The 26,094-nt window shown below is 44.6% G+C and overlaps 1 protein-coding gene across 11 annotated transcripts in view; it reads left to right on the top strand.

Annotated features, from left to right (window-relative positions):
• ERC1 (ELKS/RAB6-interacting/CAST family member 1) overlaps window positions 1-26,094 on the top strand; it is a 1,928,212-nt gene that overhangs the window by 382,265 nt on the left and 1,519,853 nt on the right. For all 11 annotated transcript variants that reach the window (XM_085652245.1, XM_085652246.1, XM_085652244.1 and 8 more), the window contains one exon: window positions 16,312-16,728. In XM_085652245.1, coding sequence (XP_085508371.1) covers window positions 16,312-16,728 — 417 coding nt within the window. The remainder of the gene's footprint in view (window positions 1-16,311; window positions 16,729-26,094) is intronic.

The following is a 26,094-nucleotide window of genomic DNA, read 5'->3' as shown; positions in this document are numbered from 1 at the left end:
GGAGGTCCTTATTTACAGCGTATTGGCTGCTGCCCACACCTGGTAGAATCACTAGAGCCATTTGTTGTAAAAAGGTTGCATGATAATATCTAAGATTAGGAACAGACCTTCCACCTCGATCTTGTGGTAGTGCTACAAATTCAAGGGAGCGTCGAATTTTTGAATACTTCCATACACAATTACTAAATATACAGTCTACTTTCTTTAAAAGTGAATCTTCAATTGCTAATGGGATTGATCTAAACATATAAAGAACCTTAGGAAGCATAACCATCTTAAGTATGTTACACCTTCCTATAAGGGTTAAGTGCAATCTAACTAAATTACGTAGCTCTGAGCTGATTTTATCAATCATGGGGATCATGTTTATATTCCAGATTGCTTCTACTGTACTACTGATTTTAATACCAAGATAGATTACCTCATCTAATCTTCGAGGGTCATTACACAAGGTTTTAGAGTTGCATAGGATCTGGGTTTTCCCTGCACTTAATAAATAGCCAGATTTACGGCCATATTCATTAGCTAAATTTTTAATTTGGCTGATTGCATTTACTGGGTCAGTAGTGACCACTGCCAAATCATCGGCATAGGCCATTATCTTTGTTTCAGATCCATTGCTCTTGACTGATGTACTTACTTGATCTTGGAATAATTGCTCTATAAAAATATCAATATAAAGAGCAAATAATATTGGGGAGCAGGCACAGCCCTGCCTTGTCTCTCTTGCAGTGTCAATAGATTTTGATTCCTGACCCATTATATTTAACCTAGCATATGGCCTATGATACATTGCTTTTATTGCTGTCAAAAAAACAGACCCAAATCCTCTCTGTACCATAGTTGTCCACAGATATTGCCATGAAACGCAATCAAATGCCTTCTCGGAGTCTAGGAGGATCATAGCCATCTTTTCACCCATTGTCTCCGTTATGTCAAACAAGGCTATAGCGTGTCTAATATGGTCCGTGGTGTTTCTTGTAGGTATAAAGCCAGGCTGCCACTGTGAAACAAGATCGGCTATGATCCCCCTTAATCGAGACGCGAGAATTTTTGAATAATGTTTGGCATCCGCATTCATGAGGGAAATGGGCCTGTATGATGCAGGGTTGTCGGCAGGTTTCCCCTTTTTTTTTTTTTAAAACCACTATATCCACTCCCTGCCAAGAACCCGGGGGGGTCCCGTTATATTGAATTCCGAGAAACAGATCTAAAAGTATCTGGAGTTAGTTCCTCTTGAATTAACTTATATAATTTGAGTGGAATTCTATTAGGACCTGACGCTTTCCCTGAGGCCATTGATTTCAAAGCTACTAGAACCTCTTCTATCGTAATTTCTTTATCAAGCTCTTGTCGCTGTACTTCACTGAGCCTACAATGGTTTTCCAGAATTAGCTCAGTTTCATTAGGGAGCATAAAATCAAGGTTGTCCTGCTGATACAGATCTTGATAAAACTTTTCATAAACCTTAATAATAGCTTTTAATTCTGTGTGATGTTTACCATCTTGGGCTCTTATATCAGTTATGTTGTTTCTGGATGTTCTTTGCTTGGCCCATAAAGCAAGTATCTTACCAATGGTCTCGCCATATTCATATCTTTCATTTGTGTGTGTCTGATAGCTGGCTGCCCCCTTCCTAATGTAATAACTACTTATTTCTGCTTTTATGATCATTATTTTTTGACGCAGTAATAATTCTTCCTCCTCTTGCTTTTGTCTAGTTGCATTTGAATGTTCTTCTAGTTGCCCTAATCCAGTTATCAAATCAGCTATCTCTTCCTTCTCTTGCTTTATCCTTTTTCCCACAAAGCTTATTGTTTCCCCCCCGGAGGCCTTCCTTGAAACTATCCCAGACTACGCCCCTTGAGGAGCTAAATCGATTCACTTCGTAGTATTTTATGACCCATTGTTTAATATGTTTAAGATATTGATCGTTGGATAATAAGGATCTATCAAACGTCCACTTTGCCTGTGGTTCGTCTTCTATCTGAAATGCTAAGTCTATGAGTAGGGGATTGTGATCTGACAATGATCTAGGCAATTTCTTTATCCCGGCAGTTGTAATCAAAGAGGGTGACACCAGGAAATAATCCAGCCTGACATATTTCTTGTGGGGATTTGAAAAGTAAATATAGCCAGGGTCAGTGGGGGGTTTTACCCCCCACACATCCTTCAGATCGTAAGTAGCCCGCAAGGCCGAAAGGGCATGATGAACCTGGGGTTTCCTGCCTTGAAGCTTCTGGATTCCCCCATACCCCGTATCATAATGAATATTCAGATCCCCACAAATTACTAATGGACTTGACCATGATGCTAACAACTTCAAGGTCATTAAAAATGTGCGGGTCATCCTCATTAGATCCATATATCGTACAAATAATCAATCCCATATGGAGATGTACAATAGCCCATCTCCCCCACTATCTTCCAATACCCGTTTAGCATAGCCAATACAGTTCTGTGCATGAATCGTTACTCCCCTGATAGTTGAAGTTTGGGTGGAACAAGCAAGGAGATTATATACCCTTATAGCTAGCATGTTTCTTTTCTTATTGGCATATTATATCTGCTTTTAGGCCTCTTAATATTTCGCCAACTCTAGTACGTTTTTGTTTGTCATTGAGACCGCCAATATTAACTGAACAAATAGTGATTCCTACCCATCTGGATCGTTTAAATTTCGCTGAACTAGATGCTCTTGCTTATTTACAGTTACTGTCTGATTCCTTTTTATTGTACCCTCTCCATTTATTTATTTCTATGTCCAGCCCCCAACCCCTCCTTCCCCCTCTCGTTAACCATCATCTTCTCCTCCCCCCACCCCCGTGCCCTTAAGCCCTTTCCCCACCCCTTCCCTTGTAGAAAGGCATCCAGACTGAGAAGTCTGTTGTGATGAGTGCTGCCCCCCCCCCAGGCCAACGTTTGATTCCCGGCAGCTAAGTACCACAGATCTAGAGAAAAACAAATAAACCAGAAAAGACCAAGCCTTCTCTTCCTCTCCTCCAGAGTCCCCAAACATACTGAAAACATCATCCATGTAAAGTGTTCATTGACTGTTATAATACTGGGAAGAGAGAGGGAAAAAAAAAGGAAAAAGGGAGGATTAGAAAGTTTGAGTGTACAATCGCTCAGTCTGAAGGATAGTCTAAGACTTGTGGTCACAAGCCTCCAAATATTCCTTAACTTTAATTTAGGAAGTAAAGATCTCCCTTGATCACTTTCAGACGCGCTGGATGCAGCAGTTATGCTTGCCCCCCGATCTTGTATTGGCTTGGCCATCTGACGAAGGCGCCATCGTCTCTCCACTGTGTAGTGGCAAAAGTCTGGTTGGACAAAGAAAGAATTCCCTCCGTTGCGCTTCGATGTTGGCTTTGCATTATCATATATTGCCTGTCGCAGTAGAAAATTGCCAAAATAGACACGTATAACGGTGCTTTGTATCGGGTTTCACTGGATGCGTAAGACTGAACGGGACCCGATGAGCTCTCTGTATCTCTAAAGGCCAATTCCAACCCTCAAGATCCGGAAAGGCCTTAGATAGCATGTCGAACATATACGGCCGAGTATCTGACACTTCCTTTCCCTCTGGTACACCTAGGACCCGCAGATTGTTTTGGCGCTGCCGATTTTCGTGGTCCTCTAATTTCCACTGTATATGGACTATTTGGGCATCATGAGCATTAGTGGTTGTGTACGCGGCTTCTAGATCATTCTCTAAGGTTTGTGTTCGCGTTTCCAGAGTTGTAAGGTGCTCTTTGATGTCAACGCATGACTTTGCCACCTTCTTTACGGCCCCTTGAATCTTGCGCATAGCCGTCTGTGCGCGTTTACTATCCTCTCGCGATGGGAAAAACGCATTGTAGAACCGTGTCCAATGTTGGGGGTTATGAGGATACTATATTCTCGCCTTTCGGGAATGATGTTATAGAGGTGCTGAGTAGATCTGCAACGGAGTGATCCTGTCTTAAGCTTTTCTTTTGCAGACTGGGGTGGATTGTTTTCCTCACTGCCTTACGTATTGTAGCTATAGTCTTTCTTGCCACTATCCGAAACCTCCTCACTAGAATCTTCAAGTGAATCAGACCCTGATCCAGAGCCTGACACAGACCAAATCCCGTATGAGAGAGAAAAAAAACAGTCTATATCCTGTTCACTATGATTCGAAGAAGCAGCGTGGTTTACCACCGGGGCCTCTGCAAGAGGGGGATTGAACATGTTAATGTCCGACATTGTAGCTGATGTTTGAGCCCCAAATCCATCTAGGTTGCTTCCGTTTATGCTGTTTTTTAGCTCAGATTGTAGGCAGGGGGTAGTAGAGGTAATGGGGAGAGCCGGGAAAAGGGGTGATTTGACAGATTTAACAAACTAGGCCGGCTGTCTTTGGTTGCATCCGCCGTCAGAGTCAGTGTCATTGATATGGGTTCCCGTGTGACACAAGCGACACCAGGGACCCCCCCTCAGCCTCCCCAATCCCATCATCACCATCTTTGTCTCTCCCCCCCTGCAGCTGCTCACCATCTTGTGGTTGTGGATGTTTTGATCCTGACGCTGCCCGTAAGAGATCCAACACAGAAGGCTCATTTGTAGGCGGCACCCCGGTTGATTTTTCTTCTCCTCCATCTTCTCAATCCTGGATACCGCAGTCTCCGCGGGTTGCTTTTTCCCCCCGCCCTGTCTCGGGTGGGGGTCTGAGGACATTGTTACCTTGGGAGTCAAGCCAGCGGTTACACCCACGCCAGACCACGTTTTCCCCTTGACTGCAGTAGCCACAGGGATCTTTGGGGCCATGGTTTCCCCATAACACACCCAGGAGAAGCCTGAGCAAAACAGGCAGCGCTTCCTCTGTTCTCCGCCGGTCGTCAGCACACGCAAAGAGATGAGGCGCGCCCTTGCAAGCACCGTACAGCACAACGTGGCTTCCCACTGAATGGAACAGTCACAGAGCTTCAGGTGGGTGAGCGGCAATTCCATTCCACCTTGTTCATGCATTCAGGTCCGTTTTTTCTCTCCTGCCCTTCCTCCACTCGGAATATTTTGTTTTTCAAGTTTTTTTTCAAAATAACTGGCACTCTCAATCAGTGTACATTCCTCCTTGACTTGCCATCCTTTTGCTGCCCTTTACTGCCGTTTTTCACCTCCAAAGTTGAGTCCTGGTTGGGGAGCAGCCGAGCGACCGACCAACTCAGTAGCCATCTTGCCCTGCCCAAACCGCTCGCCAAAGCCTCAGCCTTAAGAGTTCAAGGGCACAATCAAGAGAGGCGTACTTGACTGAAGTGAGGGCAGGGTTGATGGCGTCTTTCACTGAAGCCCCTTTTGGGGCTGAAAGATTGTGAATCAACCTAAATTCCCCAGGATCTTTTTTAGGGACCAGGCCCGGGGGGGCAGGGGGAGAGCAAACAAAATCTGTAAAGGGGGGCTGTCAAATGGACCAGCCACCCTTCCCAACTTGGCTTCCTTGTCAATTGTCCTCTTTGACACCTTAGCGCCGGGTCACCTCTGCTGGAGGTAACTATTCGTGCTCTGCAAATGGCTATATTATTATTATTTTGCCACCTCCCCTCCCTGGACTAATGACTGTTGGTTTTTGCAAAATCTGGGACCCTGCTGTCCTACTGCGGGAATCCTGAAACGAAAACCAGAGTACAATTGGTACGCCTACTCCTGATGTGGAGACTTATTTAACCAAGGGTTCATAACCAGTAAGGAGACCGGGGAGGGGTTATCGAAATCCAGACAAAAACCCTTTTCATTTCTGTCCACTTATTTCTTTCGATTTCTTAAAGCACTTAAATTCTGGGTGCCCTGTCTTCCCTCAAAAGGAGCAATTGTGTTTGAACTTGCATGACCTTTGCAGCCTTGAACATGCTTTCTTATTATTTGCCCAACATGCCCCTTTACCCCCCACCCCCGAAGCCTGACGAAAGGGTTGCAGTCCAGTACCCTCAGATTTCTACAACATCATGCACCGCAACAAAGCATTCACATCAGTTTGATCCCAAAACATCCCTGTGTTAGTGGCTTTCTTTGAGCGGGATGCCTTGTCGTAATCCTTCCAGCAAGACCTCCCAATTTCCTCATATGCGCCTACTATTTTGTTCATGTAGTAAGCCATCTGGGGACCCCACTCCGGGAATTTCTCTAAAAGGACTGACTGATAACACTTCTGAATTGGATTAGGGGTTTTAGAATTAATCTCAACTTTTGATTTTTTTCAATTTATGGGAACAGTCCTTAGATTCTTTGCTGTCCTCCTCAGGGGGCTTCACCACAGTAAGTTCAAAAACAACAACATATGCCCCTTTCCTTATTTTTGCCCGCATATCCTCCGATAAATGTAACCCCCAACTGATCTCTAGGTGAAAGGTCCTGATCATGGGCTCCGCTGGCAATAGTTGACCCCTCACCTTTTGTCCCCACAGCAGACCTTCCAGTTGTGGGTGCTGCCAACCCGATTGGTGTAGACTGTACCTCCCCTGGTCCTAATTGTTGGCTAGCCGCCCAGGGAGACTCTGGCTGCCCGAGCCACCCCCTAGTAGAATGTGAGGGTGTCCCTCTGTTGAAGCATTGGAGGCTGCCGGGGCCACCCCTCCTGCTGTCACACTCAACGTGCAATGATTACCTAGCTGTGAGAGCCAGGGCAGCACCCTAGCAAGGTTAGTCGCCAGATCAGCTCCAGGATTGGCTGTGCTTGCCCCCCTGTCCACCACCCCCCTCTTCACCTAACACTATGACATTGCTTGAAGACTGGCCATTACCCGGGTGAGCCCCTGCCTGATCCACTCTTGTAGTTACTCACCCCTTTGGTGTCCTTTTCCATGCTTTTTTCTTAACTGGAGGAAAATCTGCCTTCGGGGAGACCCCGTCCTCCAAGTGCGCTATATGCCCCCCAACCCAGTAGTATTTGCTGCTGTACTGGGCTCTGGCTGCAAGCACTACTTGTGAGCAAGTGAGGCCAATGAGGGCTGAATGAGAGCTATCACCTGGTCTATGGTGTCTAATCTCCCCATGACCACCTCCATACTTGCTTTTCTCTTTACTTGCTTAGGTGGCATATCTACTGCTTAGGTCTGTGTTTCCCCCACACCTATGCTACCAACTACCTGGGCAACTAGGGGCCTCCAGCGATCTGCCCTCTATAGAAAATTACAGGACATCCAAAAAATTGCCCCAAGGAGAAAACTACCACAAAAGAAATGAGCATTAAAAATGCAATAGGTCTCGCTTTTCATTAAGTTAAAGCCATTTGCTTTGCTATACAATACCATTAGCAAAACAAATGGCTTTAACTTAATCAAAGCCGAGACCTATTGCATTTTCAATGCTTGTTTCAGCTGCATTGCTTGTTTGTACGCTCACCTCTATTCCTTAATCTTGTCCTCCTCCCTGGCTGCTGCTTCAGGTTTCTACGGGCCCAGGAGCGGCTACCATCAAACCCCCTGCCTTCTTTGTTGTTCCTGTGATTGCCGTGGGTCAAAATGTTTGTGGCACTCTGCTCACATAGTCTGTTGAAGGCGACGCGTCATCCTTCGTGACATTCTAAGCAAAGGCCAATGTCTCCTGTTATTCGTAACATAGAAATTGTTTTAATGCCTCACAACCCCCCTGTCCACTCCTGGCCTGCTCCTTGGTGCTAAAGACGCTGTCAGGCAGGCCTTGTTTCCCTGCCGTCCATATCTAATCCCCAGTCCAGCTCTGACATTATGGGGGTATGATCCCTAAAAGGATTCCAGGTTAGTCTCAAAGATTTGACTGACGAGGGGGGCAGGGGAGGTTTGAGCCAATAGAAGGGTCAGATCAATGGAGGAGGGAGAGCCCCTATCGATAAAGGAGCGATCGGCTTCACCCCCCCCCCGTCTGTTCCGATCACCAGTCACGCACAAGACATCACACGCACATACAACAACCACCGTCAGTACCACAGATGCACATACAGACACCATGCACTCATGGGCAAACTGCCACAGACACACATGTACATACATTTAGAGATGCATACTATGGCACACAAAGAAAACACGCAGAGACACGCTGTGATGCAAACATACACACACACATTAACACTGGCTTATGCACACAACTACAAGGCCTAATGCACTCACAAACATGTACAGAGGCATGCAGACGGTCATGGGCTCACACAGATGCACATACATAGACACATGATTACATACACACAGGCAACTGACCACATACACACACTAGCACACCTAGAAATACACATGGATGAACACACACATGCATAGGCACTGCCACCTACACAAGAGTACAGGCAGGCAGACATACTTCATACGTAGATCGACACAAACGGACATAGGTTTTAGACACAAAAACAGACAAGCACCTCGAGGCACAACAGACACAGGCACAAAAGTACACATGGAATGGAAGCCCACAAATACAGTGAATGACAACCAGCGCACCTACACACACATACACCCACACACATACAAATTACTGTTGTCAAACCAGATATACAGGCACACACGCACAAACATCATTTTACACAAATTGAACGAAGTTGTACTAATATACAGGCACGTCCCTAAACACATACGCAGTACACATTGACACAACCATGGACACACGAAGACATAGGTACATACGCAAGTATAACATTATATAGACATACAACCACACGACACAGGCATAAAGAGACAGGTCTACATTGGCACACTGACACACACACACATACATGTGCTCGCAAACATACACCTGCCACCTTACAGACACATCCTATATATAAACAACTCCACGTGTACTTATGCGTGCACATACATACACCAATCAATATACACATAAACAAGCACTTATGCAAATGTCAGTGCATACAAACACAAACGAACACATACAGACACATACTCAGAATTGACCACGGGCAAACACAAGCATAAACGTGTACGTAGGCACAAACCTTCACAGGCACACAGACTCCGATCCAGACATCATCCAACACACTGATCCACACGGCGCACACATACAATCTCAGACACAGACTTACAGATCCAGACACACGATCAGACAGACGCACGCACACCCATGTGCATCCACGAATGCGCGCCCACATATAATCACGTACACACTGAGATGCAGGTAAGAGGGCCAGGGTGAACTGTGCAAATGGGAGGTGGGGTTGCATCACTCACACGGGAAGGGTGGGCAGAAGCCCTTCCCTCCCTCACCCAGCCTCTATTCATCTTTCATTCTGAGCTGAGACCCCGGGTGACCCCATAAAAAGAGCAGCAGGAGAGAGGGGCTCCCGGTGCCTCAGAATACCACCTCAGGCACTCTCGTATCTGCCACCCCCACGCAGAGCCAAGTTGAGATCAGCTACTGAGCATGTGAAAAGAGAGGCGGGGTACATCATACAGTGTGCTGAAGGTGTGTGGGGTGATCACCGCCCCGCCCAGACCCACAGAAGCACAGCCGAGCGCATTAATAACACGATCATAGAGCCACTTAGAAGAACTGGAGAGAGTCACACTTACAGAATGCGAGAAGTTTACGGGAGGCCCTGTCTCTTGTCTGAGTCTCTTGGCTCCACCAGAGGGCGCTCTCCAGGGTCCTGAGGTGGGCGAGTCATCCACAGGTGCTGGTCCTGGCCCAGTGACTCCTCTCCTGGAGCGCTCAGACCCTCCAGGTGTGTCTGGTGCTCACAGCCGCTGTAAGATCCGATTTTATGTCTGATTCGCTAGCTCAGTGGCCTGTGCGCCAACTGCACAGATGTGAATCCAGGCATTGCAGGCTCAGCCTTTCATCATTCGAAGTGCATGATATGAGTACCATTGAGCTGGCCCAGAGGGACATGTTATATACATCCTGTGGGTCCCCACAGGCAATGCAGGACTATTTTAAAAACAAGTCATTTCTGTTGCACAGGCGTCCGTTGTCATTCGCAAGAACAAGTAGGAAAGGGCGAAATGTATCCAATGGTGAGATTAAAAAATCAGATCACGGGAACCAGGCGCCCATGGGTTCAAGAAGCAGACTGGAAAGAGGAACCCCGCTGGCAGCCCACCCCCATCACCCCACCCTCTCTCTCTCATTGACTTGAACTCAACAGGAAGCAGCTGAAAGCTCACTGCCCCCTGCCCCTTCCAACCTGCTGATGCCCCGTGCCACCACCTGGAGCTTACAAGCATCGGGAGGGGTGGGGGGGTCACCTAGCCTTGGTATGGGGCAAAGGGGCCGCCACCCGATGAAGGGCGGCCTTCCTGTTACCAGAGCTTCAAGGCCTCCAGCCGGGGCAAGTGTCGGGTCCCGGGGGCACTTCCATAGCTAACCTCAGCTGTGGTGGGGGATCTGGGGGCATTAAAACAGTATATTTATTAGCCGTAGATAATCCTCAACGCACTGCCAGGCAGTACACAGAGCACTCTCTGAAATAGCCCGCGTGTGCGTGAGAGAAGCGGCGTGTGAATCTGTGAAGGGAACCCTGTTGTGGTGTCTGTCCTGGGAGGGCTGGCTTCACGAGCGCATTGCAGTGTGTGCTGTGCCAGAAACAAAGATGGCGTCGGCCTGTCCACATGGGCCGTCCTAAAAGCGGACAAGACGGTAACCGAGAAGCCCGCTTTCCAATCATGTGGCATAGTTTAACATAAACGATGACGCGAGCCAATGGAAAGAGGGGCGAAGCTTCAAGTATACTTATGGAATCGTATCGATTTCCAAAAGGCCTTCGCATGGCGAGAGCAGCGCATGCGTGCTGCTAACGCCAGGCGAGACCTAATAAAGGTTGCCTGCCTAAACTGATGTGCCACAAAAGAGTAGCCTACTGGCTAAACAAGAGCAAAAAAAATTACACCCGATTGCTAATCAAGAAACCCACAAGAGTACCAGTGCTCCACCTAATGGCTAAATAATACCCAGAAGAATGAGCATAGAAAAGATGCAATACACTAAAAATGAGCCAGCAGCACCATCTACTGGTCGAAACAATATCCTCTAAAGAATTAGCACAGAAGGATTGCTGCCTTCCACCTTCCCTCACACCTGATTACTCCCTCCTTGCAGTTGCCCGTGCACAGCCCTGCACACAGTTATCATATCCTCCGCTCCCCCAAAGCCGAGGATCCCTTCCCTTAACTCGCGTCAAAAAGGGGCGCTCCCGATCCCAGAGTCAGGCTCGCAGGCAGGCGGGGACCGGCTGGCAGGAAAAAATTGCTTCAAGGCTGATAACCCCTTGCCTGCAGCGCCGCCGAGGTCTGGAGAATGGCAGGGCGCGACAGCAGGCAAGGGCTGGACCCAGCAGGAAGTGGAAAGCACGTCCGCGAGGCAGGCTGCGATGAAAATGCAGGAGAGAGGATCGAGGCAACCGAAAAGAGTCCTGAACAAGGAAAGAGAGATTTTGTCCTGTGTATTGTGATGCAGTCCAGCAGTCCCCAGGGCCAGGCAAGCAGCAGGTGCTTACAACACAGCACCCATGCCCTTTTTAAGGGCTTACCTGCCGCCCCCGGGGGCTGCCAAGGCAACCCCCACCAGCCCCCAGGCAACCAATCGTGCTCACCGGCTGGAACAATAGCCCACGGAAATTCAAAGATGCAGCCACCGTCGGCTGCTGGCCCCAACCGGTCAATACCGACCCCCACCTGTCTTCAGGGCCTTTGAGGTGAGTGCAGTGGCCCTTTTCCCATTAAGTTCATAGCAGGTTAATTAAAAGCCCTTTGGGCAGTCCTAGAATAGCCATATGTGTTCAATGCCTATTCATAACTATTAGAATCAAATAATTATACATAAAATAAAAAAAGAGTAAAAGTCAGATATCTCAGTTCTTTCACGTCCCTCCTATGGAACTGGAAGTCAGCACTCCATTAGGTCAAACACATGCAAACAGGCCCTGTAAATAAACACAAATATCAAAAAGGTTATACTTAATCTGATATAAATATCTATAAATGTTATGCCAAACCTCTTCTGCACTGTGTGCTTATTGTGTGAATTAAAAAAACAAAACAATTACTTGACAAATTATGCTGATTATTAACTACATGACTACTAATCTCCTCATCATTATTCAGACCTATTGGTTCTCTGGTGTTAAGTCATAGAATGTACTTGCATTCCAGCTGCCGGAGTATCCCTTCTCTATCACCACCTCGAAGTGATTTCTCTACCTGGTCAATTACACTATTATTAATATTATTAAGCATTTATATAGTGCATAGCTACCTTCAGGCATCCCAGCGCTAGCAATCAGGCAGACGACCAGTAGGAATTTATGGGGCGGTTTGTGGGAAGAGACAGGTTTTTAAGAGTTTACGAAAAGGCAGGATACTGGCTTCCGAACGAATGTGTAAAGGCAAGGAGTTCCACAATTTTGCCGCATTATACGCAAACGATCTGCCTCCCGCTCTTGTCCTTCTGATTTTTGGGACAGCTAGCAAATTATGGTTAAGAGAACGAAGCTCCCTCGTGGGCCGATAAGGAATGATAAGGGATTTGTTGATTTCCGGGCCCATTCCCCATACAGTCTTATGGGCAAGACACAAGGCTTTACATTTTGTTCTTTCCACGATAGGTAGAAAAGTGTAAAGCTTTTAGAGCTGGCTTGGCTGATTGTGACCTAGGGATGCCCAGAAACATCTTGGCAGCACAATTCTGAGCAATCTGGAGTTTTCTCAAAGTCTCCTTCGGAGCACCCAGATAAAGGGAGTTACCATAATCCAGGCGCAATAGAACTAAGGTTTGGACTAAGGTGTCCTTGGCAGTCAATGGCAACAGGGGGAGAATTTTCCTAAGGGTTCTAAGTATCCCAAAACAGATCCCTGTCACCTTCACTGCTTGGTGGTCAAATTTGAGAGCATTATCCAACCAAACACCCAAGCTCCTTATCTTGGTTTTGGGAGTTGGTGGAGGACCGAGGCTCTTTGGCCAAATCTGGCCATGTTGCAAGGGTTCCCTAGCAGCATGAGATCGGTTTTACCTCCGTTGAGACGAAGGCAGGAATGCTCCAACTTTCTCTAAGCAGATCTCAAAGTCCGAGGGGAAATTGCATGGCCCATTAAGAGTAATGACCAATTGTGTGTCATCCGCGTAGGTTACAATCTTAATGTTATAAGGTAGAACAATGTTAGCTAATGGCCGCATATAAACATTAAAATGTGTGGGGCTAAGTGAGGAGCCCTGCGGGACTCCGCAATTGAGTTCTAGTTTCTCAGAGGCGACATCCTTAGAAAAGACTTGAAAAGTTTTCTTGTCAAGATAAGATTGTATCCACAAAAGCGCCTTATCTTGAAGCCCCAGCCTTTTAAGTCTCTCTGCCAGAATGGACAGGTTAACAGTATCGAAGGCCGAGCTTAGATCAAGGAGGATGATGGCAACTGCTCCTCCTTGATTCAAGATCTGTTTAGCGTCCTCAACCACAGACAGAAGTGCGGTCTCAATTCCGTGATTAGGACGGAAGTCAGTCTGCGTTGCATGCAGAAGGTCATGACTTTACAAAAAATGGATAGAGTTCACATATTTTTCTAAAGTTTTTACAATTGCTGGCAGCAGTGAAATTGGGCGATAATTGCCCAAATCTGTTGGGTCTTGGTTTTTTTAATAGAGCCCTGACCATAGCATGTTTCCTTGGACCTGGGACGGATCCTGAGGACAAGGATATATTTACCATCTCCAGGATACTGGGAAAGATTGCATTTCCAGCCTTATGTAGAATGTATGGAGGAGCTGGATCTAAAGGGGAACCTGATTTTATTTGGGTAGAAATGTGTCAGTTTTTCTAGCTTCATGATAGGGAATTCTTTAAGCCAGACCTCTGGAATGCTCCCGGCCAGTTTGGAGTCTGCCAGATCACTCAGGACTATATGTCAAATACTCTGGGTTACACTTATGGTGTTTGAAATGGCGTGCTACAGAGTAAGGCTCATCCACATTTTTGATAGCTCGTATATGTTGTAATATCCATTTGTGTGCTTGTGGAATGGTTGTGCCAACATATCTCTTCCTACAAGGGCAAGTCAGCACATATATTACAAAATCAGATTTGCAGTTGAGAGATTTTTTTTATTTCTATCTTCTCTCCTAGGTTAGTGTGAGTCTCTGCTGTGTTAACACCATGCATGCAAGCCGTACCTTTGCTACATTTCCTGAATTCCCTCGCTGGTTTCACCAAGTACCATAATTCATAATATGGTTCTTAACTAAGATGTCTTTGATAGACCTCGATCTCCTGTAGGTGATCAGATGTCTATCCCTAAAGTCAATCACTAACATAGGGTCCTGTTTAATTAGACGCCAATGTTTTTGCACGATTTGTCTCGTCTGATTATATACTTTGCTGTAGGTTGTGATAAATCTACATTCCTCTTGAGTAGATGTGCCACTATGTCCCGGTACATCTAATCTCCCTCTACTTCTCTCAGCTAGTTTATTGAATAACAGATCGGTTCTAGTTTTGGTATATACCTTCTGTTTGGCTTGTCTTAGGATTTGTTCACTACAACCCCTTTCACTTAGTCTGGTTCACATTTGTCTTTCTGTTTGGGAGAAGGAGTCCTGTGTACTACAAATTATTGTTTTCCCTTAACAATTCATCATACGGTATGCTCTTCTTAAGGGCACCCGGATGCGAACTGGTAGCATGTAGTTGTGTTACCAGAGGTTTCTTTCCTAAATACTCTCTATTTAATTTTGTCATCCACAACCTCTAATCTGATGTCCAAGAAATCAATACTTCTATCACTCACACGACTAGTAAAAGATAGATTCAGATCATTATCATTTATCTGTGTGACAAACTCTGCAACTGATTTATGGTCACCCTTCCACAGTACAAAAATATCATCTATGTACCTAACTCATATAATAATGTTAGGTGACCAATCATGTAGTTCTTTGTCGAGGAGCACCTGCTCCTCCCACCAGCCCATATGCAAATTCCCATAGCTGGGAGCGAAGCAGGTGCCCATAGCAGTCCCTTGTAGTTGGTAAAACAGGTCATTGTTTAAGAGAAAAATGTTACTCTTCAAACACCATTCTATCATGCATAGCAGCATTTCATTGTGTTTGAGGAACTGAATCGATCTTGTTTTAAACAGTTTTGTACAGCATTCATACTATCTTTGTCTTACATACTGGTATAGAGCGAGCTTACATCGACGCATACCATCAAAGTCAGGTTCCCAGTGTATGTCAAAGATGTATTTAAAAATATCTGTGCCATCCCTGATGTATGAGGGTAAGTTCTGTATGTAAGGCTGTAGGAAATAATCTACTAATTTAGACACATTTTCTAATAGACTCCAAATTGCTGATATGATTGGTCTACCTGGGGGGCAGACTTTGTTTTTGTGTATCTTTGGCAAAGGATACCGTATAGGCCATGTTTGAATGTTTAATATGCAGAAGGTTGTATTCTTCAATGCTTAAAAGATTAGCCTCTCTCCACCCCTTTAGATCACTGTAGAATCTCTCCTTTAAACTCTCCAAATCTTTTCTTAAGATTTTGCAGTAACTATATTACCACCCTCATCTGAAGTGTGTGTGTGAGTATATGCACACACACGCGCACACACACACCCACACCCACACACACACACACACACACACACACACACACACACACACACACACACACACACACACACACACACACACACACTCTCACACTCACTCTCACTCTCACTCTCACTCTCACTCTCACTCTCACTCTCACTCTCACTCTCACTCTCACTCTCACTCTCACTCTCACTCTCACTCTCACTCTCACACTCACACTCACACTCACACTCACACTCACACTCACACTCACACTCACACTCACACTCACACTCACACTCACACTCACACTCACACTCACACTCACACTCACACTCACACACACACTCACACTCTCACACACTCACACACTCACACACTCACACACTCACACACACTCACACTCACACTCACACTCACACTCACACTCACACTCACACTCACACTCACACTCACACTCACACTCACACTCACACTCACACTCACACTCACACTCACACTCACACTCACACTCAATCACACACACAGATATATCCTACAGATCTCTTTAGATTACTTTCACCAAATCAACCTGCTAATCCAAAAGTGTTCCTAAGATGTGGCTCTCTTTCTAGTTTGTTTAAGTAAATAAACAAGTATGTTTTAGATGCTCACTGACATCCTGTCAGACATCACTTAGTAGGAACTTTTATTTGTACCTTATGTATTTGTTCTGTGTTTATTGTATTATTCATTTTGTATTTAAAGAAGCCTTCTTACCCAATACTGTTTGAGTCTTGGCATTTGTATTGCGTGCTTACATTGATTTGTTTTTTTCTTATTATTCTTTGACTCTAGCACTTGCAGATGACCATTCAAGCTCTTCAGGATGAACTACGGATTCAGCGGGACCTGAACCAGCTCTTTCAACAGGATAGCAGCAGCAGGACTAATGAGCCCTTTGTGGCAGATCTCACAGAGGAGAATTTCCAAAGGCTCCATGCTGAGCATGAACGCCAGGCCAAGGAACTGTTCCTGCTGCGGAAGACTTTGGAGGAGATGGAGCTGCGCATTGAGACACAGAAACAGACGCTAAATGCTCGTGATGAATCCATCAAAAAGCTTCTGGAGATGTTGCAGAGTAAGGGACTGTCATCCAAGGCTACAGAAGAAGACCATGAAAGAACTAGGCGCCTGGCTGAGGCTGAAATGCATGTCCATCACCTAGAGAGCCTATTGGAGCAGAAGGAGAAGGAGATTAATATGCATCGAGAGGTTAGTAGATTTCTTCCATGTGTATTCATTTTCCTCAAGACCTGTAGCATCTCTCCGTTAAGGACTTAAAATTTCTACTGTGAAGTAGGTGAAAATACTTGTTCTAGTTCACAACATTTATTTGTTGTCTGGTATTACAGAGGCAGTACATGTGTTATTTGAATCTGGACGACCTTTCTCTGTCTTTTATATTATACAGTTTGTTTAGGAGATGCTCGCAAATTCATTGGGCTCTTGGCTGTATAGATTTTTATGCAGATTGAGATTTGCGATTGTGGGTTTCTAGAAAGCAGGGCCTCCATGGAGGGAGGACAGTTTCCCACTCGGGGAACTCTATTCCTCTGTGTTTTGTTTATTGCTGACGTTTTGATCTTGAAAAAGAAAAAATGGTAGCTATTTTTTTTCTCGTTGGCTTTCCTGAGTTGATTGTACATTAACTGCGTTTGGTGTTCAGATGAATGTTTGAGTTCTTTACTGGGTGCTTTTCAGATGAAATAGTAATTTTATTTGTGGATGTAATTTGTTCTTTTTATTGTTTGTTCATTTTATTTGTGGATGTAATTTGTTCTTTTTATTGTTTTGTTAAATTATGTAGTTTTAGAAAGTGCCTCAGGTTCCATTCACAAAGTTTAACTCTATAATGTATTTAAAAATGTGTTCTGTGTAGTTCATTAATAGGAAACCCTACCTACTAAGAAAACAATCAGTCCTTTCTCAAATGCGGGTATACGTGGTGCTGTAGTGCTGCAAGCTTTAGAGTTGCAAAAATAAGTGTTACAAATGCTCACGAAGAAAGCAGAAGAGTGGACTGAAGCAACAAGAACATTGATTGCTTTAGGAATGAGGGAGGGAGAAGAACATACATACATATATTGAACCTATGCCTTGTCCACAGTTTTGGGAGAAATTTAATTTTCCAGTTAATACCTCAAAGACGTAAGCGAGGCAATTTCATGATCATTGTAGCCCTAGTAAATGCTTAGTTCCAAAGATGGTAGGTTTTCTCGAGTGACCGGTAACTGATGAAAAGTATAGTGTTATATCTATCCATTTTAAGAGGCTCAGTACCTGACTTAGAATTGGTGGGCCCGTCAGTCAAAATGAATGAGTGAAATGACAATTAACTTTGCTAAACATTAGGGGGCAAATTTACAAACTAATTAAAAAATCTACACCTATAGGATTTCACGTAGGATTAGGTGTAGTTTATTAACGTTTAGAATTCTCATAGACTTCTATGAACCAATGGGAAGCTAAAACATAATTGAAGCTTTGGCAGCTTTCCACTAGTACTCATTAGCATAAACTGCTACACATGTGTAATAGTTCATGGTGGAGAAATGTCTTCCTCTACAACCCACACCACCAATTGTTGAGGGAATTTTATTTCTATTGCCAACTCTAGATAGGGGTTTACTCCTTCCCTTGACAGGAGTAAAACTCCTGCTATTGATAGTGGACACGTGAATACACACAAACATACAGGTTTGTAGTTGTTCATGGCATTCCCACCCTGAAACGTCCACTGTATTTCCCTTGGAGCAGATTTACTCTTGCATATCACACCAGAACAGTGGACTATTATATGTGAAGAGATAAGTTAAGAGCCCACATTTGCATTTCGTGCATTTTAAAAGAGAATTTTCACCCGTTTCTCCCCTTTTTACACCCTGAAGGTTGAACCTTAAGGCACAGTTGGGCACATATAATGGAATCAGAGGTTTATAAAAGCACAGCATGACACAAAAGAAGTCCTGATAACCCCCTCCGGACGGCATCCAGCATTAAATCTCATGGAAGGCCAGTTTGCAAACGAAACGTTTTTTGTTTAGGGAAAACATATCATTGCTGGAGGTCATGCCTTAATGCATACACTTAATTCCACATCGTAGGTCCCAACTGAGGCCATTTAAGAAACCATTGGCTGACCCTGGATTCAGCAAGACTTTACTAACACATTGCTCAAGTTCAAAACACTCTGTATGTGGTCAAAAGGCAAACCAATCCTTGCTCTGGGCATGGATGTGTCATTCTCCCTGGGGAGAACACCTATCCCCCTGGACAGCAAAGAAGAATCACTCAAAAATGCCCTTCCGTTATCATCATTTCTTCTTTGGACTTGTGATGAGTTTTGCAAGACAACACAATCCTCTCCCCTGTGTGAGTTCTTCCTCGTTCCTGTATGCTTGTGAATTGTTGTCACCACTAGCAGAACTGTAACTGGCTTCTTCAGAGAAATTGCTCCCGCTTAAATTTTAGGTGGGAAAACAGAGTGAGCAGTCCCTCTTAATTATGCATTCCAGTCCCATATCCAGTTCTTTTTTGTGCTTATATTGAGAATGCCAGTAAGAACATTTGGGCATTACCTCTGTTTTTTCTGTTTTACCTATCTCTTAGAGGCATTTTTTGATTCGGTTTGTCACTTTTGATTGGCTATTCAAAAGGAACAGAAATGCCTCTCTCCAATATATTTATTTAAGACCAACTTCTAGCAGTGTATATGGTGGCAGTATTTCTTTTCTAACTGATCCTGGTAACACATTTGTGGTTTGCAGATTTTTTTTATCCATTTAATTCCTGCCCATTCTACTCAGGGATCCAACCTTGATCAGTTGAGATTCTTTTGCAGATATCAAACATAGGGCCAGTACTGTAGAAGACCATCGAATTTGTGATTAGATAGTGCCACATCTTAGAATGAGAAACTCAGGACCTGCATTGCTGCCTGTTTCAGTATTAGCTTTATGTGCCAGTGTAAAGGTTACCTCATCTGTTCCGGAGTCCTCAAAAGCCCTACAGGAAGTAAACCCTCTGAGAGCATATACCTGTGATTATCGCTTAGTGTGAAAACTCAGTATTGCGAGATGACCTGATCAGGGGGTGAGCACTACTTGCTTATTGGTCCTACATTCAAACCCATATGAATATTGATTTGGCTGTGCTAATATCCTTCAATCATACGTTGGTTTCATATCCCTCAAGATCCTGGTACTTCTGTGTTGGTGATATCTAGGTCTGGCCCTGCTGCATGTCAAGATCACATCATTCTGCAAGAGATAGAAAAGGGACAATGGCTAAGAGGTGAGCGAGCAGCAGTCAGAACGCATTATACAGGGATTGTGATGTTTGTGCCGATCCTAAAATTGGTATCAAATAATGAATTTCAACTTTATTTTATAATAATATAGTCGTTGCATCCATATGGATGTCCTTGGGGCTCGTGGTTGAGTCTTTGCAGTACTGATCAGTTCCTTGTAAGAGTTGCTCTCCATTCCTAATAGGAACCAACTCTATCGTTTTACTGGATGTCCTTGGTCAACTTTCACTTTCTGGAATTTTCTTTCGCACCTTCCTCTCCTTCTCTTTAGTGACCTACATTCAGTTGCTTAGACCTCTGTTTAATGTCTCAACACCGTGATTAAATTTCTTTCATTAAGATTCTTGCCAGCTGCACAATCTGTTACCATAGGGCTTTGGCAATATCTTCGAAGTAACCCAAGAAGGAGCAGAATCAAGATTCAATAGACCCGTAACTAATATGGCGAAGGAAATAAACGATACCTTAAGAAAATCTGCATTATCTGATTCTTTTCAGAAAGTCTTAGTCAGGCAAATTGAAAAACAAATTCAGATATCTGTCTGTTACCCATGACCATATCCAGCCCATTTTCCATTCAGAAGTTGAGATGTATCCGGTCCTTTGTGGGTGCTTCAGGATCCCCTCCTCGGGGATGGGCTTGCTGTTCCCAGGGGCCTTGGGCGCTTTGCCCCCTCCTCCTCTTACACATTTGCATCCTAATTTGGAAATTGTCATATCTACCTTGGCTTTAAGTGTCCTCTTCTCTCTCCTGGTGTCATGGGGGCAAGGGCGGCAGTTAGAGGGCCCCCTCTTTTGGGAATTATGCACCCATAATGGCTGCTTGCTGTGCACTCATATGCGGTCCTCTTTTGAGCTGCATTGTATTGGGGATTACGATCGTGCGTTGGTGGGCATGTACGGCTTATCCTTCAAGTTGGTTGATGTATGGATGTCGGACCTATATTGTTATACTAATACAGTTGTTTTATTTTTTACAAAAAAGCTTAATTAAACCTGTCCTAAAACAAAAATGTGGATGTGCACTCGGTCACTGGTGTTACAATGTTGATGAGAATCTACCTCGCCTAGCAAGCAGTTTTAGCATGCTTTCATAGGTTTCTGCAAGCTCTGAACATGATATTGTCCTCTAAGCCTGCTGTCACAACCAGACAGAAATTATTGGAATGCTGCTCAATCTCTGATAAAGTTTTATTCTTTCATTGCTGTGTCCTTTTATAACTTACTGAATTGGGCTGATATAGAAAGGTTTGCTGACTTTTTTTCCTCCACAAGCAGCATAAGATCCTAAATATCAAACTCCTATTGTTTGTTGAAAAACCTTGTTTTCTTCAGCATAATAATTACTTCACTTGCATAGCTCATTCTTTCATTTTCCTCTTCACTGGGTTCCAGTTAGGAGGTGTATCACCCAGATCACTGGTAGTCATTTCATTGATTTCAGAAGGATGAAAGGCTGAGAGTACCCACTGAAATTGGAATCTGTGACCTACAGCTTACTTGCAGAAGGATGCATTAGTTTTCTTTGCTGTCTTATCAGTTGACAAAGCCTGTGAGAAGCACAAATCGGGTGGTTTTATGGCTGTGTTTCTGCATTTGACAAGCGGTGGTCTTCCATCATCCAGAATCAGGTGTGAAGTACATTTTCAAAAGCTCATACCTTGAGCCTTGCTTTGTCCCCGCAGTTTGTCAAAATTATAATTGGTACTTTTGTAGGGGTGTGCCAAATCTTGCCCTGTGAACCTCCTAGTTATAGAGTAAAATAATTACCTTAGGTTTTACTCTAGATCCTTAAATGACTGATGACATCATGCCACATTTAAACCTTACAACTTGAACCAATTTATCCCAGTATGCATCTTCCTTATCACTCTAGTACAAATTTGTAGGCATTGAATTAACACGTTGAGAGTGGGAGCAGCGTCTATACACATCTGAACCCAATGGCGGGGAAAAACAATCTAACAATGGAGTCTGTGCCCATGCATTTTCCCTGGCAGACGAAGAGTCACCGAGGATAATTTCCAACTAGATTTAATTCTTTGACTTCTGGAGAAGTGGTGAATGAGAAGAGTTGCCCCTACACACAGAGGTATTCTCCAGGGTAATCCGGATCAATTATTTACTGCTCTAATGTGTAAAATGTGTTGTACATTAACTGTAGGCTTTATGCTGTCTGCAGTGACCAGTCAGCTAGGCAAAACTATGATGCACTTGGTGGAGATGGGAAACAGTGACAGAGTTCCTTCATGAACACTACTGGTTAGGATGTGAGTCTGGAAGGAGGCACCTGTATATGAAATAAATGTAAATCCAGTACTTGTATAGCGCACGAATCACCCCCGAAGGGGTCTCTCGGCGCTGGGGGCCGTTGGGAAGATTAAGCGAGCTATTGCCCAGAGTCGCATGGTGCTGGGCAGACCCCTGCCGCCGGAGCCAGGGATCGAACCGTGATCCCCAGCGTCCAGTGTCAGTCGCCCTGGCCGCGGCGCCACACCTCTCCCCAATGAAACCTTAAACTCTGTGGCACTCCTCGGGAATTACTCAGGTTCTCCTAATGCGCCTTTTTAATGAGACTACTACAGCGAATATATTGGAGATTCAGAGATGCTAACCACAATCAATCAATCAGGGGATTGTCCGCGCGCTACTCACAGTCTACCAGTACCCCACTGATGATACTTGGGAGGACTATGATGGGAATTCTCCAGTGGACCATGACCATGTTCCTGTTATGCCTTCCCCCTCCAGACGGCACCACTGCATACCATGGCATTATACAATGTGCAGCCACCCACCGCAAGGTGGATATGCAAGTTAGCCTGGAGGATAATTACTTTTTGGTGGAGACTCTTTACAGAACCAAGCACTTTCAAGAGGATGGTAAAATCTGCCCCTTAGATCGTTTAGGAGCCTGTGAAGTCCTGGGTGGTAACAGGATTGAAAAGAAGTTCAAGCCAGCACCCTCAGATCCACTCTATATCAGGGGTCTCGTCCCACCAGACTACCTGGTTGTTTCTCATGTCTGGAATAGACTGAAGCGGTGCCACAGGTGATGGCCCTTCTGACAAGAAGAGTAAACAAATTGATGCTGCTAGCAAGAGGGTAGCAGTTGGTGCTGCCACTCAATGACATTGCCAGTTCAGTATGCCTCCTGTCTCCATATGACAGGGCACAGTGGGAAGAGATATCTCTCTGACCAATATTGCAAAAAGGGAGAGGAAATCATAGAGAAAGGAAAAGCTATTTCCAATGCCACCATTAGGTGTGCCTGGGATTTAGCTGAGACAGCTGCCTGGGGAGTGAATACCTCTGTCAATCATCCTCGGCCATCAATCCTGGCTGTCTGTCTCTTGCTTGAAGTCAGAGGACCAACAACATCTGCCTTCCCTTTGACGGTAAACACCTGTTCGGCTTGCAGGTTGATGAGATGTTGGGGGGAAAAAAGAGAAATACACCAACACCGCTAAGGACCTGGGTGCCCTTCAAGTCCCTTTTGCCAGGGCTCCTTTTCGAGGCACCAAACAAGGGATGGGTCCAAAGCCACTTCCCAAGAACCAACCCAGTCCTATCAAAAACAGCAACAGAGATGACCACCGACCTGGAGGTAGAGGTTACATGCTGTGGAAAATGTGTAATATTTTACTTTGCATAAGCAACAGCCGTTTTGGCTATGGTGTCCATTTAAGCTTCCGTCATAATTCTTTCGTCTTTCCACTCTGCTTGTGTTATCTATTTTTGTTGACTTCCTGACTCAGCTAAAGCAATGTGTGTGCTGAGGGTTCATGGTTGTCAATGTACCTGGTCTCAGATGTTAACTGTCGACCATTTACTGCTGCCATAAGCTTTCCTGCTCCCCCTCCCACTTTGCTGACCACATGGTTTTTCATCTGCCCTTGTTTGCTGATAGCTATTCCTAAAACTTGTTCTTCCTATTTCTGTTCACATGCTTACATTGCAGAAACCTGTATAAAAGACCTGTGTTCTGTGACTTCAGTGTACTACCTCATGCAGCACAGAGAGTGCTGTGTGGATGTGCTCCCACTCATGAGTGATTAATAAACTTGTTATTTATTCCAACTCCCCTGCTGATCTCTATTGTGTTGGTCTTGGAACCCGTGGACAAAAGGGTGACCCTGCGCCAGTGTACCCCTAAAAAGGTACATTTGATTACAGTTGACGCCCGACTCGTGGGGCCCCATTGGAGACGCGGCCGTCCGAAGGAGTGGTCTTGACGGAAGATCGAAATCTTACTGAGGAAGCGCACTGCACGAGGAGACCTTTGTCTTTGCAGGCCGACGTGACTTTTCCGGTTTTCCCGATTTGACCCTCCAAGTGGTGGCCGGTCTCAACTGGGGTTTTCTTTGGCGCAATTTTGAAGTGACCATTAGGTCGACCAGAGAGCGGCAGGTGGGAGTTGGAGACTTCTGTTTGGTAAGGTCGCTAAAGCGGCACTCTTGATTTGTTAAGCCTGGGCTTTTTTTGAATTTGTTATTCAATCTTTGCAAAGTTTGAAGGCAGGTAATGTGGAGATTTTTCTCCTTTTAGAATATTTGTTTGTAGTAGTAATATTTTACACATATTTTGGTAAAACATGCCTGTTCTCAGCATACTCTGTAGGTGGTGTTGCTGCTCTGGTGGTAATAAAGTAAGTTTAGAAAAAAGTCAGCCGGCTCCCCCAGAAGGGACGCCTAATAGAGATATGTATGTCAAATATGGTATTTCTTCCATAATTTACGGTCCACTGTGAAACAAATACACAAAGAAAGATTCCGCTCTGCAATGGCCAGTGAATGGGTCATTTGATCTTAAAAAGGTTCAATATGTAGAGCAGTGTTTGTTTAAAAGAAGAAGTCAACAGGCTATGTTTGATTGTGTACGTATGTGGGAGAAAGAAGTGCGAGAGAGAGCGAAGAGAGCAGAAGCTATAGCAGAAAAAGTACAACGTAAAACGATGTATCAAAAAGCGCTAGAATTAAAAAATAAAGAAAAGAAGGAAAAAACAGAAAAAGAAGATAGAGAACGTCGATTAGAGATAAATGGGCAGTATCCTGTTAGGCACCCTCTCGATTCTCTACTTGATACTAAGGATAATTGCATCCTATTAGAACGTCCCCCACCCCTGTATAAACCTCACACTCCAAGTGCCCCTGATGAGGCTTCTGACGACGAGCATTTGTCTTCAGTCAACAAAGAACAAGATAAACAAGATGGGTGACAGACTCACTCTACTTTGACTAATGCAGAAAAAGATAAATTAAAAACTGCTGCTAGGGAGGAGGCTCGTCGGTCTCACGCGGCATAGCTCATTGTAACTATGGTCCAACAGTGGAACAGTGCAGATCAATTTTATTTTGTTGAAGAATTCGTTTTGGAGGTAATATTTGATTATAGACAAATTTCTCAGGAACTAGAGCCAGCTGACATAAATGCTTCTTATAAACGATTAACAGAGGGGACTTTTCTTTTTTCAAACCTATCTGATCTGATTAGACGAGTGGTTAAAATACGAGACGCAACATTGCGTTTACGAAAGGAGCAAGAATTAGCTAGAAAACAGAGGTAAAGATGCAGTTACATTTCAAGTACAGAACGTAGATGCTCCGGTGGAACGGGATGCACCTAGTAGTACTACAGTTACTGTAAAACCTATGCGTGAAGCTGCACCCCTGTATGTTCCTCCGAAGGGTGCGGGAACAAATGATGACAAAACTTCGGATGATGCAAAGGGATATTTTATATATAATTGGGTTTACGCTCCTTGGAGTAGAGCTGATGTGATGGCTCTTAAAGCTGCTTTGCCCGACTCCCAGAAAAAATCCTGCCACCTTCTATGAGGAGGTTGAAGGAGCCATTAGCTCCTACACTATGACCTTGCCAGATATTGATCTGTTCTTTGGGCTTATTTTGGAGAACGATGCGTCAAGTAAAGGAGGGCGTTTCATTGCCTTGCCTGCCCCAATACAAAATATCCCGAGAAGGTGAAGCATTGGCACACATTGTTCAGGATTTGATTAAAGTGGGGGTAGTGGAAGAGGTCCCCTATAACACTTGCAATAGCTCTATCCTTCCTATTTTGAAAAAAGACACCGACACTAAAATTTACAGATTCATTATTGATTTGCTAGAAGTAAATAAAATTGTAGTGCCCCAATATCCGGTAGTTTCTGACATCACTACTCTTCTCACTATGGTCCCTCCTACTGCCACTGCATTTTCGGTGATCGATTTTGAAGAATGCTTTCTTCTCGATACCTATTCACCCTGAC

The sequence above is a fragment of the Triturus cristatus genome, chromosome 4_1, assembly GCF_964204655.1.
Source record: "Triturus cristatus chromosome 4_1, aTriCri1.1, whole genome shotgun sequence".
NCBI classification, from domain to species: domain Eukaryota; kingdom Metazoa; phylum Chordata; class Amphibia; order Caudata; family Salamandridae; genus Triturus; species Triturus cristatus.
This window is presented reverse-complemented; position numbering and strand designations above follow the sequence as displayed.